Here is an 18,550-nt window from a genome sequence, read left to right on the forward strand (position 1 = left end):
AATTCTTATTGCAGTTTCTAGTCCCGCCGGTAGGCGTCATTGTAAATCTACGGGGGGAAGAGGCGCTGTGTTTATGTCCACGTCACGTCACGCCGTAGCCCCGCCCACCGCCCCCTCCCTAACCAACTCGAGAGTTGGCAGTGGCAGCCACTAGAAATGGCTGCTGCGACCATGGCAGGGCTAGATGCCCACAGGATGGAAGAAAAGAAGTTGGAGTACTTCTCCTCCATCAATTCGATGGCCAGGAAAATTATGCAGGAGAGGGAGAGGATCAAAGCCGACCACGGCTCGTCGTGGGAGAAGATGACGCCGAACGAGCAGGACAACGCCATCGACAACTCTCTCATGGATCCTCACATCCGAGCTCGATACGCCATGCACAGAGTGGACCGGGAAGAAGTCGTCTGTTACCCTAAATTGCTCATTCAGACGGGTCAGAAAATAGTCCACTTTGGAGACGAGGTATTTGAAACGATAATGTTTTTTTTTCAAGCCGACTCTGACTATTTGTAGGGTGATAGAAGGATATTTAAGTCTTAGCCTAGCCACGTAGCCACACGACGAGATACATCATAAAACGCCAGTCTAGAAAGAGTGACAGTTTTGGTGATGATGTCAGCCTGTGTTAGTTTTGGTAGCACAATAGAGAGATTATAAGTGCAATGACAACAAATAGCACAGGCGTCCAGCTCCCCAAGTTATCCCCAGAGCAGGCCTGACGAGTTTGACCGTCAGGGTGCGCCTGCGTGCGTGTATTGAATCACAGCTGTGTGTCTTTGTTTAGGACATCACCTGGCAAGATGAGCACTCCGCCCCCTTCTCATGGGAAACTAAGGTAAACCACCTTTTTAAAATGCTTTATCCACCATGAATACATAAAATGAATGTCCGATCTGACTTGTTTATTCACTCTGTTAACAAAGACATGGTTTCGAATTGTACTGAAATCGTAAGTTTGGCAGGCCACTTCATGACCCTTTTTAGGCACTCCGCATTGGTTGCCTGTTTTTAGAAATTAGAACCAATGTTAAATTGTTTTCTTTAACAGCGAAACAGAGTCAAGACAAACATTATGTCTCCAGCTCCAATTTAAACCCCAAAAAGAGGCTTGTGTTTTATATTGTTGGACAATGCTTTCTTGGCTATAACAAAATCAATCATTATACCAGTCAAAAATACACAAATTTCATGTCTGAAAATACTGTCCTGACCCATTTACAGAGACAGAGGTCAACCCTGTTGATGGATGATGAGGTTTGGTAGTCATGTGCTGCTGTTGCTGTTGTTGTTGTGCAGAGTCAGTTGGAGTTCAGCTTGATCTCAGGAACCACAGAGCAAGGCGCTTCATCCTCCGACTCCAAGGTCTCCAAGCTGCCTGTGGCCAGCCAGCTCAACAAAAGCACAGCAGGGAACAAGGTAGGCCTGATCCAAGAACACCCTCCAATGGAGGGCTATGCAACATGACTCTGACTGGACCCGGCCTGAGCTGAATATATCATTTAACAATTTCAACCATACTAGGGGCATATCAGAGAGATTAAATCATCCAGTTTTGTCTGGCCCGAAGGCATAGGCAGTACCCAGACGTGTTATGCAGACAAAGTGGAGAATGAGAATTAGGTTGGGCTCATTAGTGGCGCATATCTTATTAAAAGAAAAAGGTGTTCAACATAAAAGCAAATGTGTTAATTGACACAGTTAACCATCATCAAAATGTGGCCTTGTTACAGGGTAGTTGAACATTGCATTGTTTATTCACACAGTTCACTCTGTTGCTACTTCCAAAACCTTTTCACTGCCACTAAGTAATAATCATATGATGTCTGCACTGTTGCACCTGGCCTCGCTTTGGAAAGAGATCCCTGATTCTACGAGTCGTAGCTGAAAATCATTACACCCTCTGTGGAATGACTTCAAAGGACTGGTTGGGTTTTGTAGGGATGGCTGGAGTTTGCTTCAAAGGCAGGCTGCCGATGAGACTGCAGTTCAGGGTATGGCTAGTCATGCATCCTAATAAAGCCCAGCCGCATGGAGTCAATGGACCAAGCAGGCATTAAGGAAACATGAGCAATGAAAAAGCATACAGATAATTCTGAGGACAATACTGCTACCCTTTCTATTTATACTTTTATCTCTGACTGTTAGCGGGTCGCCCCCGGATGCTCGTCGCGCCTGGAGGCGGTATGAACAGTGCAGTTATTAGGCCACCTTCAAACACAAATAGACTCGTGAATGGAGCCGTTCCCACAACGCTGATGGGTTGTAGCATTAGTTCAGGAAACCTTTTTAAGAATCGGACCTGCTCGGATGAAGGCAAAACAATATTCACCTGTTTCAAACGCCACAGAATATCAGATCGCAACCTGGCACATTCCTGCTGAAGGGAATAAAGCGTGTGATGATTGAAATGTATTTTATTTTATTTTTGAACTTGTCATGACGCAGTGTCCTGATAAAAGGGGCTCTAGCAGTAAGACCCTGACCGTGTCCCTCAAACAGGTGGCCAGCAGCGAGGGCCCAGGGTGGCGGGCCGAGGAGGAGTCGTCCTTCTGGAAGATCAGCGCCGAGCGGACCCGGCTGGAAGGAGAGCAGGCAGACTTCCAGTCCCTCACCCCGAGCCAGATCAAGTCCCTGGAGAAAGGGGAGAAGCCCCTCCCCTCTTACCTTCGACTGGTAGGGGAAAAAAACATCACATGTGGCTCCCTTAAACGAGCAGCAACCTGTAGCAAATTCATGTCCTGTACATTTAGTATGTGTAATTGGATTTGTGTGCCGTTTCTGGTTGAAATGAGTGTCAGTTCTTGTCACTTGCTGTAGCTCTGCGTTTGCATGCCATTGTCTGTTAATAGTAATTTGGTTTCTCGGAAAAACATCCAATTGTTTTAGAGCTTAGATTGAACCCAGATAAGAGGTAACCAATAACCCATCCCCCGCCCCCATAGGAGTCCACCCCTACCATCAAGGAGTCGGTGTTGGAGGTAGCCGACCCCCAACCCCCAGCCCCAGCCAGGGCTGCCCCATCCAAGCACCGCGCCTCAAAGCCCCCCGCCCCACCGCCACCCATCCCTGTGGCGGTTCCTGTTGCTGCGGCCATCACCACGCCGGCCGCCATCAAACCCGCGGTCGCCCCGCCCGCCACCATCTCCATCGCCGCCGACCCCCTGCCGACGGCCATCCCGGAGGCTAGCATGGCGGGGGCGGGCTGGGAGCGCAGCCAGAGCACCCTGCCCTCGGTGGGCAGCGCCATGGACGAGATGTTCTCCAGCAGCCAGCTGAGCAAGCCCCCGGTGGTGTCTCCGCGCCACGACCACAGCCGCAGGAAGAAGAAGGAAGCGGAGGTGGAGGACCCGTCGCTGGCCAACAGCCCCACCTTCGCCCAGGTGCGCCACGGGTTTTGTATAGTTTGGTTTATATGTATTGTGACGCACAGAATTGTTATTCCGATAAAAAAAAGTTGATTATTGTTTGCATTATCATGAAGAGTATTACATATTATCATATATATTTGTTTTTTCCATGGTGGTAATGGTTTCGTTTCATAAAGGTTGTGTCTATTTCAAGAAAATGTGACAAGATTTTCTTTTTCTTTTCCTTCTTTCCCTCCTCTTCCCCCTCGCTCCATGCCCTGGCTCTTCCACTATCAGTTCAACACAAACAACAGCATCCTGAAGACGGGATTCGACTTCCTAGACAACTGGTAACCACGGCAACATAATCACCCATCGCAGCCCTGGACCCAATCAGCCATTGCCATCACTAGTCTCAAAGTATTGCCCCCATGTCATTGATTTACTTCAGTTCTTCCATGTCTTGCTTTAGGAAACACAAAAAAGGGTAGAATGGAACACATGTTACAGCCCTCTATTTATTTATGGTGGCTTGTTGGGGCATAGCGCACTGCTGTTGTTTTTTGATGCTTGCATTTTCTATCACATGAGCTGCATTCATGTGTGTGTGTGTGTGTGTGTATACACAAAAACTCTGGATCCCATGGTATGCACTATCCTCATGCTTAAAGGTACATTCCAGCTAGCACTCTGTTATACAGGCCTAACCATGTTTTTGTACTCATCCAGTTGCCCTTCCTTGTTTAGCAAATATAGTCATGTATGTATGTTCTTTTAGACCCTGGGTTAATTCATTGATTGTTATTTTGGACTCCTGGAGCATGGGAGAAATGGTGTGCCACTATGTACCTCCCTCTAGGATGAGTGATGGGGAAGTGGGATGACGCGCTAGGGAATTTAACTCCAGGCCAGCACTTGGAAGTCCTGCCACCCTTAATAAAAGAGCGATCAAACACTGAACTTCAGCCGCCTGAGCAGCTTTTCGTGATTGGCTTCCATGGAGCCAATCAGAATGGGACATTGCAGTGACATAGGATTCGCCAGAGAGGGTGCCCTTTCTGTGGGTTTGGATTTCAGTGTTTGGTTGCTCTTTAACCGACAACTTTATGTCTCAGACCTTGTTCATATTCCGAATGATGTGTGGATTTATATGATGAAAAGCAGAGAAATATGCATGAGTGGTTGGTTACTGCTAGCATTGTAGCGCAAAATTCCATTTTACACTTCTAGAAAACTATTTTACTGACTTTTCTATGTCAAAGAATATCCATTGATTGTATCCTCATATACCATATATTACACTTGTGTGTTCATGAAATCACAATGAAGTGAATAAACCAAACTCAAAATGTAATGAATGAGACTTGTTTGTTTTACTTTATTGGTCCATAAGAATCCCAGTGACAAAGAGAAATGTAAATGTTTCATTCATGCTTTAGACAAAGACTGCACAATGTTAAACACAATGAATGTGTCACAGCCCTGTTTGCTGCTTTTGTGCTCAAAACACTACTGTACAAGTCCGTAATCCCTCTGGCTTACTTGCGAGCCATTGGAAAAGCCAAGCAAGCACAATTGGCACCTGGCCCACAACCCCCCCCCCCCCCCCCTCAACAACACCACCAAAAACCTGAAAATAGGCAGCAGTCGTGACCTCAGAAGTCGTCACTGCTGCTGTGGTGGAAAACAAGGTGGAAATGGGACTGTCTCCTTGGCAACAAGGTTGCCCATAATACATCCTAGGACATCCCAAAACAAAAAGAATGGCATGTTGGAAAGTAAGGAGAAGTGGAGAGGAGGATGTCCTGAGGCAAGACCACAGCTGTGCCGTCCCAGAGGACGCACTGTGTCGCGGTACCAGGCCTGAGCACACCCACCTCGCTGTTCCACCCATCGCTCAGCTGGGTTAGATTCCTAAGCCTTCCCCTTCATACCACTTTGCAGCATGGTAAAGTAGTAGACAAAACAAAGATGGATGTTTACAGATACAGATGTTCTGTGGTCCCAGTGTATTTATATTAAGGGTATATAGGAGACGCTTTTAATCAAAAGCGACTTCGTCTGAGCCCTCTGCTCAAACATGAGAGCTAAGAAAACTAGGAGGATTGCGTATTCTCTATCAAGGCTTGCTGCACATTCACATCCCTGTTACACAGCGCAATAATATTTGGGAATGTTGGAATATTTGAAACACCTTAATTCAGAAGTGTCTACTGATCGTTGGAAAAGTTAGAGAAGTCTCCAATTCTCACACCAACCCAAATGATGTCCGAAACGGACCGGAATGTCGGAAACCGTGTCCAAGACGGCGCAGCCCTTCAGGGGGAAAAAGTGCGCAATTCCATGCGGTCAATGTTGTGTCCTGCTCCCCTCACCCCACCCAGTCTTAACAAGGCCACGGTCCAGATCCCAAGGAGAAACCTGTTTCAATGGGCTCTTTTGAGAAGTAAGGAATCCAAACTTGCGAGAGATTCTTGTTGCATTTTAACTGGCATACCTCCTGTGCCGTTGGCCTCATGTGAGCCAGCTTCCAGCCACGGTCACAGGGCATTGGTCCAAAAAACCCAAAGCTTTATGGTAATCCTGCTGCACATTCACTGCAGAAGGGCCCGCTCTCCTGTTTGTTTATTTGTGTTTCCTGAATTTCTTAAGCGAGTGTGAGAAGAGTGCATTGATAGTCATTCTTAAGTTTGACCATACTGGTGTGGATTAAAAGGCCTGGTTGTACCCTACCAACTTGTGTGGTAGAAATGCTGGGCCCAATGTGTGTGAGTGTGAGCGTGTGAGTGTTTGTAAAGTCACATAAATTGTGGAAACGGGAGGTGGGATCACAAACAAAGGCCTTTCCTGTTGTTTGTCTTTGGGACATGAGGCGTTCTAAAAGGAGTGCGGACCAAACTCAAAGCATGAAAGTCTCAGAACCAAACTGTAGGTCAATACTGCATCAGCGAGGATGTTTTGACCACTATATTTTATTTTTTAAAGACCTTTTGGCTCGGAACATTTATTTCTAATGGCACATTCCAGATTCTTACACTCACCCCTGACGCGTGTCTCTGAGGCTTGAAAGAAAAGGAACCAGACTTTTTCCAAGAGAGAGAGAGGGAACCAGAGGGAGAGGGAGGTTGGGGCAGAGTCCGTAGTGGAGTGTGTTTCAAGGAAAATCGAGGGCGTTCAAGAAGAAAGAAGAAAATGGGACCTCAGTTCTCCGTTGTCGTTATGTTGTGTCTGTGTTCTCTTGGTTTTTGTGCTCCACCAACGCAGGTGAGAATTGTACCACTCATGTGCATGTCTCTTTGTGTATGCCTGTGTCTGTGTGTGTGTGTGTGTGTGTGTGTGTGTGTGTGTGTGTGTGTGTGTGTGTGTGTGTGTGTGTGTGTGTGTGTGTGTGTGTGTGTGTGTGTGTGTGTGTGTGTGTGCCTGTGTGTGTGTGTGTCTGTGTGTGTCATTGACAAAAGTCCACACCCAATGGCAAAAGGCAGCAGCAATGACAGAGAAGCCTATTGTCACATGCAGATTGGCAGTTTGAACGAAGACATTTTTGTAGGTTGACCTGAAATATCTTTGGACAATGCAGGCACAACCAATATAACTGGTTTACTGCACGGGCTGTGTAAATGTTACATTATGTTAATGTAATAAAGTTGTTTCTGCAGGGCTACTATATGGGCTGGTTTTAGAAAAGCATTCATTTGTGTGTGTGTGTGTGTGTGTGTGTGTGTGTGTGTGTGTGTGTGTGTGTGTGTGTGTGTGTGTGTGTGTGTGTGTGTGTGTGTGTGTGTGTGCGTGCGTGCGGTGGGTGTGTGTTAGCAATCTGTGGCGGCGATGAAAAAGGCAAGAGGTGATGTTCCTGATCAGCTTCCAGAGCCAGAACCCGAGCCCACCAGCCAGTTGTCGGACTTTGAGAACACATACAACTACATCTGTAGGTAACATGTACTGTATAATGCTTACAGATGAACCCGTCCCAAAGTCTGCGTGGCATCTTCAGAACATTGACCGCAAATCAGACGAACCTAAGCAGTTAATGCCGCCAGTAAAAAGCTGTTTTCTTGTTGATCTATGCTCACTTGGTGTTGTGTTTTCCTGCATTCTTACATTGTCACAACACATTCTATTGTGTTGTCCACCCGCAGTGTCCAGACTGGCAGACATGGACCAGGCTATTCATAAGTTGAATGTTGGCCACTACACCCTGGACGTCAAAGTCTCCCAGATGGGGGACCGCTTATCCCGGATAGATGGTAAGATGGTTCTCACTTACCTTTAGTTCCATTTGTGACCTGGTGTCAACAAACTCACAAGAGCCATCAAGTATGTGGTCCTTCTTTACTTGTAGAATTGCAATGGCATAACGACACGACACAAGTCTTTAATCTTATACCTCACCACCAATCAATGAATATATGACATCCACATGTTCTTGTTCACATGTTAGGCTAACCCTGTCATACTGCTTACTCGCTTTTGATTCGCTACAGGCAAAGTAGTAGAGCTGGAGGACATCATCCATGATCTGGACAAGTACAGCAAAGACAATCGTAAGGAGATGGGGCGACTGGAAGGTACGGGAAATTAAATGCAAATTAAATGTACGCACATGTCTCTTGTTTCATGGTTCTACAGAAAGTGTTTAAAACCCAGGCTACAAAATATGCCTTATTGGTTCTGAAATGATATAGGCTTCAGAATGGATCATAGGGATGGACATAGACATGCTTTGGTCTGTGGTGGTATCCTTGATGTGTGAATTTCCACAACACTTAAAGACATCCTGTCTAAAGGCGCTAGCACAGTTACCAAGGCAACTGAATCCTTGAGATCACAATCATGCGAGATTCCATCTTGCCAGGCTTCAAGTTATGCGCTTGTGACCGAACCACAGTGGTTCAGATCAATCAATGTCCTCTGAGGAACTCTTGATCCACGTGATAGACAGAGATAGACAGACAAAGAGATGGTTAATCAAACACCCTACTTAGTATTCTGCGTGTGTGTGCCTGCCCTTTTCCAAAGTGTTTTCAAAGACAACTTCCCATATGGTTCTGTGTAACAAACCATCTGGCCCTTCAGGATACTGCCTCAACAAACACCAACAAAAATACCGGTGTGCGATACCCGTTTGGGGTTGTTGGCTCTCTCTCAGTGGACGTTTTGCTGGAGTGTGAAACTACACACTCTAGCATAAGAGGACATTGGGTTAAATAGTAGGTCAGGTTTTGCCCTCTTCTACCCCCCATACACTTCAGGATGCCAGAAAGGGCGCCGGGTGGGCTACAAGTGTTACCTGGTCTACAGAAACTTTGAGGACTATGCGGGGGCGTCACGCAAGTGCATGGAGCGCGGTGGCCGCCTGGCCATGCCCCGCGACCGCAGGGAGCAGGAGGCGGTGGCAGACTACGTGAAGGCCTTCTACCAGACCGGGAACTGGCCTGTGTGGCTGGGCGTCAACGACCTGCTCTCGGAGGGCATGTACCTGTTCGACGACGGCACGCGCGTCTCCTACTTCCAGTGGCGCAAACACTTCCTGTCCAGCCAGCCGGACGGCGGCAGGCGGGAGAACTGCGTGGCGATGTCATCGGACGACGGTGACTGGTGGGACCATTACTGCGACCGCAACATGGGCTACCTCTGCGAGTTCGACGACAGGGTGGCCCTTTAGAGTAGGAGGGACCGTGTATCACCATTTTACGTGTTTTACTTGATCCAAGTGTTGTGGCCCCTGAGGAAGCAGGAATGTTGGTGGTTGGTTAAATAGGAGGTTTGCTTTTTATGATTGACTTTTTCTTTTTGAGATAGAAATATCATAACATCACATCAAATAAATACATAAATTAAGTTTGGTGTTGTGTTACAATGCACATATTAAGTATGAAATGAGCTACCCATATCTTCAAAAGTTTTAAAATAACATTTCAAGAGGCCTTTTGACATTAATATTAATCAAGGCTCTGTCCCAACATTATTCTTCTCCACCCTCTATGTATGCAGTATATTGTTAAAATGACATCATCAGTATCATATGCGCACAATGCTAGAGTGTTGTTATTACATCTGTAGCTTAAAATCATGCACAATGTTAAAACCTGCACTCTTAGCTTTTTTTAATGAAGTTACATGAACATTCCCAATTTGAATAAAATTGTGTCAGGAAATAGTCTGGTCCACAATAACTCTTTAAGATTTTACTTTTATGAAGAGCAATAACCCAGGATTCCACATTTGTGTGGTTGCTGCCCTCTACAGTTAATTTGTTTTTTAAGGTTTAGACCATTTCAAGGTTAAACCAAAAGGAAACTGCTAATATAGCTAAGCAGAAATAAAGTCAGGTCTAAACTTTCATATTTTTTTAATTGTATTCAATTTTAAATTATTAAAATACATAAATATATCACTTGGTTTATTCATAAAAGGTGACATAAGCATAAATGTTTTAGCAAGAACATAAGATACATGAATACAAATAGATACAAACATTTCATGGACTTTGATGGTGCGAAGTGATTATCATGAGAATGCAGTGAAATCACTAATGTGTTTATATTTTGATTTAGCGAGTTACTCATTATATGGAAAACATTGTTAAAAATGATTGATTTGCTGTCATAATGCATGCATAATGCATAACATCAAAGACTTAACATATATTGTTTCGGAATGCACTGTATTAAAGACTGTTTACGTTTCTTGATTCTATTGTCATCAATTTCACAAAGATGTTTTTTTTTTTTTTTTTTGACAAAATACCTTGCCATTTCAATAAAATTCAACTGACTATTACAAGGCCAAACTTAAACCCACAATACATGTAATTTCCACTGCAGCCTTTTCTCCCAGAGTTAAATGAGGTTAGGTGGATGTGTGGATAAGGATAGGGTAATTTGGTTTTAGTGTCAGGAAGTGAAGTGCCTTTTCCTTTCCAAACAGCCCAGTCGTTTGGGGCAGTGGATCTTTAGACTTCGTATCATCCTGAACAAGGGGGACGACTGCAGTGATTACATTATAGTTAGGTTTAAATTCACAGTGATGTCTTTACAGTTAGAGCTAGGTTTACAATCACAGTGATCTCCAGCAACTATTCCATTCTTTTGAATCAAGTATGATTAAAATATGTACTTCACCCTGCCCTACATCATGGAGAATTTATGGTTGATATGCTCGTCTGCAAAACTGCTAAAATACAGTTTCCTTCATGACATTCCTTCATGGGTTACTCAATAGCATATATAGTCTGATACCTGTGGACTTCTGTAAACCAATAGGATCTGCCAAATAAGTGTTCATTGTTAGAAATTCCTCCCTCGGCAGAAAGCTAGAGTTCACACCTTCAGTAAACATCACAATAACACCTATAATTCATTTATAATTGTTACTTACTACTAAAATACTAACCCTAACCATTTTTCCTTTATCAAAAGGAAATTTCTAAAAATAAATATTAAATGAGAGTCCGGGGGGCAAATTAGTAGGACTATTCCAAAGCACTGACACTACCACAGAGGTAGTGCGGCCATCTTTTCCTCCACTCACAGGCTGTCAGCCACGCCTCTTCATGGTTTTCATGAGTGTGAGAGCGTGACGTCATCAACGTGAGCCGAGGAGAGCCGCTCCACCCGTCGGAGTCTCAGTGCCGCGTCCCCACCGGTGTCTCCCGCCGGCGTTGTGTTTCCCTAGCTATGGTTTCCCAGGCATGGCCGCCAGGAGGTCTGCCATAGCTGGCCGGTCCAGGGGGTGCTGAGAGGGGTGGGAGAGGAGCACTTTACCCTCCTGGTCCAGCAAAAAGTCTCCCCCCATCTGAAAACATACATTGAGATGACATTTGAAAAGTGTCCACCAACGATCAGGGCATTAACCCGAGACAAGGAGAGGAAAGTGTCCCCAAAACAGCGATAAATGCACAGCAAGGTCAAGGCTCACCGATTACGGAAAATATCATAATCACGATTATTTTGGTAAATATTGAAATCATGTTATCATGGATTTCATTATTCAAACGATTATTTTTGAGTTTGAAATCATGATGCATATATTCAGCATCTCTCTCAAAAAAACACTTCACGTTGAAAATGTTCAAATCAAAAATAATTCACAAATATGTGTCCAGCTGTTCTGCAATTTCTATAAAACATCTAATGAAGTACACAAATATTCTTAGAAAAGTCCAACTCGATTATATTCCTTTGGAGATCGTTTAACCAAAAAATCATGATCAAATACTAAATAATTTGCACAGCCCTACAGCAAGGCATTCAATGCTGAGAAGGACTGGATGTCCAGGGAGAGTGAGGTCCTCTGGCTGGAAGGTATTTATTTGTCCTGGTTTGACATTAGCCTCGGCTTGACGTCATTCAGAAGCGTCAACATTTTCCGACGACGGTATTAACTACAACTCAAAACACTAGTCTGCTCATGGGAAGGCTTACATGGTGCATGTTAGGCGCACACGTACATTCATAGAGGCCACCTTTTGGCCTAACAAATGCTTGGGGAGGGGTAAGGTTCCAGCGCCTCACCTGCCAGATGTCTCCCAGCAGGCTGTGGGGGACGTCGGGTATTTCACGGCCCGCGACTTTGCACTCGCCCATCTGCAGCAGGAAATCGAACTTCAGCACCTTGGCGTAGGATGAGCCAAGCCCAAAGGCCCTGTAGATCTGGGACAAATGACACATGCATTAATACCAAGTGTGATAATCAATAACCAAACCCACACATATATCGTCCTGCAGATCTGGGACAAATGTATGACATGTGTATAACTACGCATTACATTATTACTCATCTATTAACTGTTCCTTAAAGAAGTAGACACATTCACACACACACACTTACACAGCACACACATATAAGCTAAGTAGAACACACACACACACACACACGGGCAGACTCTCGTGCACACCGTTCTCTGTGGGTCCAACAGCATAGGGAATGTGCATCCAGTCTGTTCCAACCACAGCCTGGCCCCCTCGACACTACCATAAGAGACCAATAAGACCCGCGCCGAACGAGCTCCCAGGAGGGCCTACAGACACACACACACACACAATAATATTTGTTACGCTTGACATGAATTAAATGCACTTTCCCAGACAGGCAGTGCAGAGGACAAAACATAACCGACCTGGTTTGCTTCGAGCTCGGCTGCGTGGTCTCGTCACGGTAGTCATCCCGTGTGTCGGATCAGAACCAGGAGGAGGCTCTGTCCTTTACCAAGGTACTGGCCCAGAGTCACAGCTCTTTAACACACACACAAGCACACGATATCCAATGAGTGTGTGTGTGTGTGTGTGTGTGTGTGTGTGTGTGTGTGTGTGTGTGTGTGTGTGTGTGTGTGTGTGTGTGTGTGTGTGTGTGTGTGTGTGTGTGTCGTACTCTGTGGTGCGTGCGTCCACGAGGGCCAGGTCGCCGCTTAGCCTGTCTGCCGTGGAACCTTTAGGCCCCTGCGTCTCGGCTGGCCTCAAACCTTCATCCACACTCACCGCAAAAGAGTCCCACTCGTTCTACACACACACACACACACACACACACACACACACACACACACACACACACACACACACACACACACACACACACACACACACACACACACACACACACACGAAGGACAGTTGAGAGATTTTGATATGGCAGCTATGAAGAGAGAGGAAAACAAAAGATGCATGAAAATGTAATGAACCAACCTCCAACTGTAGAAGGTTTTCAACTCCTTCTCTCACAGCTGCTTGGCTAGGGAGAGAGAGAGAGAGAGAGAGAGAGAGAGAGAGAGAGAATATTTTCAAAATGTCACTTGGGGGATTGGGGGTTTATTTTGGCTGGACTAAACTTGCAGTATGTTTCATTTTAATCCATTAAAATCCAAATAAGACGCACCCATCGACGAGTCAATCCATCCGTATCTCTTTCTCTCTATGTATCTTTTAATTCGGTCCACTTTAAATCCCACTTACTGGTAAGACTTTGCCCATGCAGACTCTGCGTCACTCTTCTTTGTCACCCCAATCCTGCCGGGCAGAAACACAAAACCAACAATGGCACACTTGACGGCACGAGAGCAAGAGGGTAATAGTTTGAGGATGCAAAGGCCCTGCACTTACTACTACAAAAATAACAGAGGTTTAAAGGAAGTATAAGTAATATCTTGCCTACGTGTTTGAAACAGGATAAAACAGGATAAAAGTCAACTCTGTGCCCTATTCCAAGGAAATTACAGGTGTATTTTATTACACCTCCTGAAAGCCCTCTGAAAGAAGCTCCTTATCTCAAGTTTAGATCAGAGCTGGCCCAAGGGTGCGTGGTGACCCTTGGGCCACGCTGCTTCAATGTAGTTTCATGGTTTCGATTTTCCAGCTGAATTTAAGAACCTGGAAAATGTTGGCATCAGTGTCAATGATATCATCGCCAAGTCATGGCCACAGGCTGATAAAACCCAAGTGGAGGGCGCTGCCCTCCACTTGGGTGTTATCCCTGGGTGTTACCCCCTGTACTGATAGTAGTCCTGAGTATGACTGAGACAAAAGGGTTCAGCCGTAGACACAGTATAAAGGAAGTTTGACATAATCTGCTGAACCCGAGGTTGCCTACGTCAAAACATGGCAACTTTTGCATTCATGCTGTAACCACTAAGAGAGTAAACAAAGGGAAACTTAGACACGCTGCTAACCTCACAAATCTCATATCTATTGCCTCCAAACCAAAAACAACCTTAAAGCCTATCAACAACACCATCAGGATGGCTATACTTAATGTGAGGTCTCTTTATAACAAATCATTCTTAGATAATGATTTTATTACCACTTCTAAACTGGATTTTATGTTTTTAACTGAAACATGGCTGGAACAAAATAACAGTGCAACCGTTCTGATAGAGACAGCTCCTCCCAACTATAACTTTTTTGATGCATGTAGATCTGGAAAAAGAGTTGGAGGGGTTGCTGCAGTATTTAAAAATGTATTTCAGGGGAAACAGATGTTATTTGGTGATTTTCCATCATTCGATTACCGTAGTGCTGTATTGAAATGCTCCCCCAGAGTTCTCCTATTAATTATTTACAGGCCACCCACATACTCTGCAAATTTTTTCGATGACTTTACAGAATTATTGTCTAGCATCTCCACAGAATTTGACTGTCTAGTTATAACTGGTGACTTAAATTTTCATACTGATGATTTGAATGACAAGTGTGCAAAAAAACTTTTTACTATTTTGGACACATTTGAACTGTCTCAACATGTGAAAGAGGCTACTCATTGTAAGGGGCACACTCTAGACCTGGTTATCACAAAGGGCCTCAATGTTTCTGATCTCTCTGTGACTGATCCTTCCTTGTCTGACCACTTTTGTGTTTTCTTTAACATATCATTCATTCCCGACATACAGACAAAATCAAATACTGTCAAAAAACGGTATATCAATGAAGATTCTTATGTACTTTTTAAAAAGGCCATCTCCTCGCTACCACCTCTCAACCCATGTTCTGCTGATGATCTTATAGAAAACTTTAATTTGAAAATCTTGAAAGTCAAAGATGTCATTGCACCTTATAAGGTTAAAATGATTTCTGGAAAGCAAAAGGCACCCTGGATAAAAGCCGCTTCTGTAACAGCACTGAAAAAAGAATGCAGGAGGGTTGAACGCATCTGGCGTAAAACAAAACTTCATATTCACCATGATATCTATAAAGAGGGCCTCCGTGCCTACAATTTAGACTTAAAAAGTGCTAGAGAAACAATTTTCTCCAATATCATTAAAACCAACACTAATAATGCAAAAACCCTATTTGCAACTGTTGACAGACTGACCAACACCCCAACACAAATTCCACCGGATCTCCATTCCAGATCAGGTGGAATGCAATGAGTTTGCAGCTTTTTATAGTGATAAAATTGCAGGCATCAGACACGCCATCAATATCTCCACTTCAAACAAAAATGTTGGACTACCACCCTGTTCAGGCAAAAGTAACATGGCAAGGACGGCATGCTTTAATGTTATAGACTCTCAAACACTTGTGGAAACTGTGACACAACTAAAGCCATCCACCTGTTGCCTTGATACTTTACCTACCAACCTCTTTATGAATGTTTTCGACTGCCTAGCAGTAGACATATTGCAGATAGTTAACAACTCTCTCCAGTCAGGCAATTTCCCAAAAGCTTTGAAAACTGCAGTTATTAAACCCCTTTTAAAAAAGCAGAGCCTAGATGCCTCTATTATTAACAACTACAGACCAATATCAAATCTACCCTTCATAAGTAAAATCATTGAGAAAGTTGTCCTCCAGCAACTTAATCACTTCCTGGCATCAACTGGTTGCTATGACATCTTCCAATCAGGATTTCGATCCCTGCACAGCACTGAGACCTTTTATTAAAGTTGTAAACGACATCCGTCTTAACACAGACTCTGGCAAAACCTCAATACTAATGCTGCTTGACTTCAGTGCTGCATTCGAAACTGTAGACCATACAATACTTCTGGACAGGTTAGAAAACTGGGTGGGGCTTTCAGGCACAGTCTTAAATTGGTTCAGGTCCTACCTACAAAATAGGAACTACTTTGTTTCCATTGGCGACTTTGTATCAGAATCAACCAACGTCCCATGTGGAGTCCCACAAGGTTTGATCTTAGGACCCTCTTTATTCAACATCTACATGCTCCCATGGCAAATCATGCAAAATAACAATATTGACCATCATTGCTATGCTGATGACACGCAAATCTATGTATCGCTATCACCAAATGACTATCGACCCATAGATCTGCTGTGCCAGTGCATTGAGCAAATGAAAGAATGGATGTGCCGAAATTTCCTTCAACTAAATGAGGACAAAACAGAGATACTTGTATTTGGTTCTAAAACGGAAAGGCTTAAAGTAACCCAACATGTTCACTCTCTGTCCCTGAAAACCTAAATCAAAGCCAGAAATCTAGGGGTTATCATGGATTCAGATTTACATTTCGACAGTCGCATCAAATCAGTTACAGAATCAGCATATTACCACCTTAAAAATGTAGCAAGACTTAGAGGGCTCATGGCCACCGAAGACTTGTACATGCCTTTATCACTAGTAAACTTGATTCTCCTGGCGTGGTCAGGAGAATGGTCTCCTTACAGGTCTCCCAAAACAAACTCTGAGGAAGCTTCAGCTTGTTCAGAATGCTTCTGCTAGAGTTCTAACAAAGACCCAAATTTGAACACAGTACACCAATTCATAAATCGTTACATTGGCTTCCTGTAGGTCAGAGAATTGATTTCAAAATCATGTTGCTAACCTATAAATCCCTTCATGGTTTAGGCCCAAAATATTTAACTGATAGGCTTCCACTACATAAGCCTTCTTGACCACTAAGATCCTCTGAGACCAATCTGTTAATTATCCCCAGAGTAAACACGAAAGCAGGATCTAGTTACTATGCAACAAATAGCTGGAATAAACTCCCTGAGGATTTAAGACTTGCCCCAACTCTGAGCACCATTAAAACAAGACTGAAGACTTTTATGATTGCTTTAGCTTTCTGCTAAATCTTAAATACATTGCACTTTCTAAAAAGCTTTTTTAACTTTGCCTTTATTTTCTATTTTAATGCTAAAATGCCTTTTTAACTTTCTATTTTACTCATTTCTTTGCATGTTTTATTTTACTTATCTATTATTTTATTTTATTGTATGACAATGTTTATATGTGAAGCACTTTGAGCGTGCCTTGTGTATGAAAAGTGCTATACAAATAAAGTTGCCTTGCCTTGCCTTAAAGGAGCCATTAACAAACAAAGGCTTTGTTAAGGATTGTATTATTTATTAGATATGGTTTTGCCCTAATGCTATTACCACACTTTGTCATATCCTTATGTTAAACCCTGTGGTAAAGGGATTTGTTTTCTTTGATTATAAAGGGCTCATCTCATAAGCACACGTGGTTTATTTTGTCGGTTTGAACTCAGTGCAAATATTAAGGTGACAAGTTGATTTAAGTACATTTTACTGCCCTACATTAATATAAATGTTATGTTAAAGATGTAACTTCTTGACACTGTAATGTACTGAGAATTCAAAGGAGGATAAGTGAATGTTTAGTTAATTGGGAACTAGAGATATTGTGATATAACAACCCTGAATTTACTTTGACCTGCCCATTGGTCAAATCTATTCTCCATTGGCTAATGGCAGGTGTTCATTTTAAACTCTGGACGTCCTCTTGGAATTTTAGGTAATGTGTGCCAGAAAATGATTTACACTCAAGCAACATTACAAACATCTTGTATTGTAATGTTATGCAGGTTTTACCCACATTCCCACCTGTTGTAAAAGTCAGCTGCGGCGGTCATCAAACCAAACATCGTAGTGATCTTATTAGGGACAAATTGTTCCAGGGAAGCTGTTGGGAGAACAATGGGGGCATAGTAAGATTTAAGACTTTTGTAATATGGCTATTGTGCTGGCAATGAGCATGACAGGGATTTCAGAGTCTTGCTCAATCCCTAGAATACCAGTAGGCTTTAAGTTTAAATGGACCAGGTCCCACTATTCCATTATAGTAAAAATAGCATACCAAATTCTGCAGGGGCCTACATTAATACTTTATCAAAATAAATATTTTAAATAGTAAGACAATTCTAAATGGTACGATATGCATTACATAAGATGTGTATGCATCCATTCAGAGTATTTTGGCTGGCAATGCAATTGCAATCTTATATTACTGATAGTCCTAATAATTATTCTCTTTAATAGATTATAAATACAGATAAATAGCATACATATGCTTTTCTACCCAGAGCAACCACACACAAAGCATTGATTGTTCGTAGATTATTATAGAATTGTCCAAATGTGCAGTTCAAATGTTACTCCAATTCTTACCTCCCGCTTCCTGCTTTGCATTTTGAAGAATCACTTTGCCCAAGTTAACGAGAAGAGACAAGGCGTTGGTTAACGACTCCTCCACCTCAGCTGCAGTACCAGCCATTGTACCGACACACCACGACTGTCAACTGTGGTTCAGTTGAGATCAACTTGGCAGCAATACATTCGGAGTTGTGAACCTAGTGGGAACGAGGAGGAACCATGTGGCAGACAGGAAAGCGTATCACATTAGACCACATGATACGATAATCTGCCCAAGTGCTTTAGGGGGACTTTGGTGACATCCAGTGGTCAATATGAAAATGTGCCAGAAAACCACGCTGCTTTATATTGTATTCG

At 43.5% G+C, this 18,550-nt stretch overlaps 3 protein-coding genes across 3 annotated transcripts; 2 read left to right on the forward strand and 1 right to left on the reverse strand.

Annotated features, from left to right (window-relative positions):
• Positions 1-104: 104 nt before the first annotated feature.
• c21h1orf198 (chromosome 21 C1orf198 homolog) lies at positions 105-4,720 on the forward strand. The gene is made up of 6 exons (XM_056581099.1): positions 105-462; positions 785-835; positions 1,297-1,416; positions 2,500-2,673; positions 2,943-3,380; positions 3,645-4,720. Exons 1-6 carry the CDS (start codon positions 157-159, stop codon positions 3,699-3,701), a joined length of 1,146 nt encoding a protein of 381 aa, XP_056437074.1. The 5' UTR covers positions 105-156; the 3' UTR covers positions 3,702-4,720.
• Positions 4,721-6,220: 1,500 nt separating this feature from the next.
• Positions 6,221-10,132, forward strand: clec11a (C-type lectin domain containing 11A). Its single transcript, XM_056581479.1, has 5 exons — positions 6,221-6,611; positions 7,158-7,272; positions 7,484-7,591; positions 7,829-7,912; positions 8,597-10,132. The coding sequence occupies exons 1-5, from the start codon at positions 6,540-6,542 to the stop codon at positions 9,007-9,009; spliced, it is 792 nt and encodes a 263-aa protein (XP_056437454.1). The 5' UTR covers positions 6,221-6,539; the 3' UTR covers positions 9,010-10,132.
• On the reverse strand, positions 9,686-18,541 carry selenol (selenoprotein L). The gene is made up of 9 exons (XM_056581478.1): positions 18,209-18,541; positions 17,645-17,723; positions 13,295-13,348; positions 13,028-13,073; positions 12,717-12,844; positions 12,466-12,580; positions 12,244-12,366; positions 11,861-11,998; positions 9,686-11,141 (listed from the first exon to the last, which is right to left on the reverse strand). Exons 1-9 carry the CDS (start codon positions 18,312-18,314, stop codon positions 11,022-11,024), a joined length of 909 nt encoding a protein of 302 aa, XP_056437453.1. The 5' UTR covers positions 18,315-18,541; the 3' UTR covers positions 9,686-11,021.
• Between the last annotated feature and the right edge of the window lie 9 nt (positions 18,542-18,550).

Source organism: Gadus chalcogrammus, chromosome 21 (genome assembly GCF_026213295.1).
Source record: "Gadus chalcogrammus isolate NIFS_2021 chromosome 21, NIFS_Gcha_1.0, whole genome shotgun sequence".
Taxonomy (NCBI): domain Eukaryota; kingdom Metazoa; phylum Chordata; class Actinopteri; order Gadiformes; family Gadidae; genus Gadus; species Gadus chalcogrammus.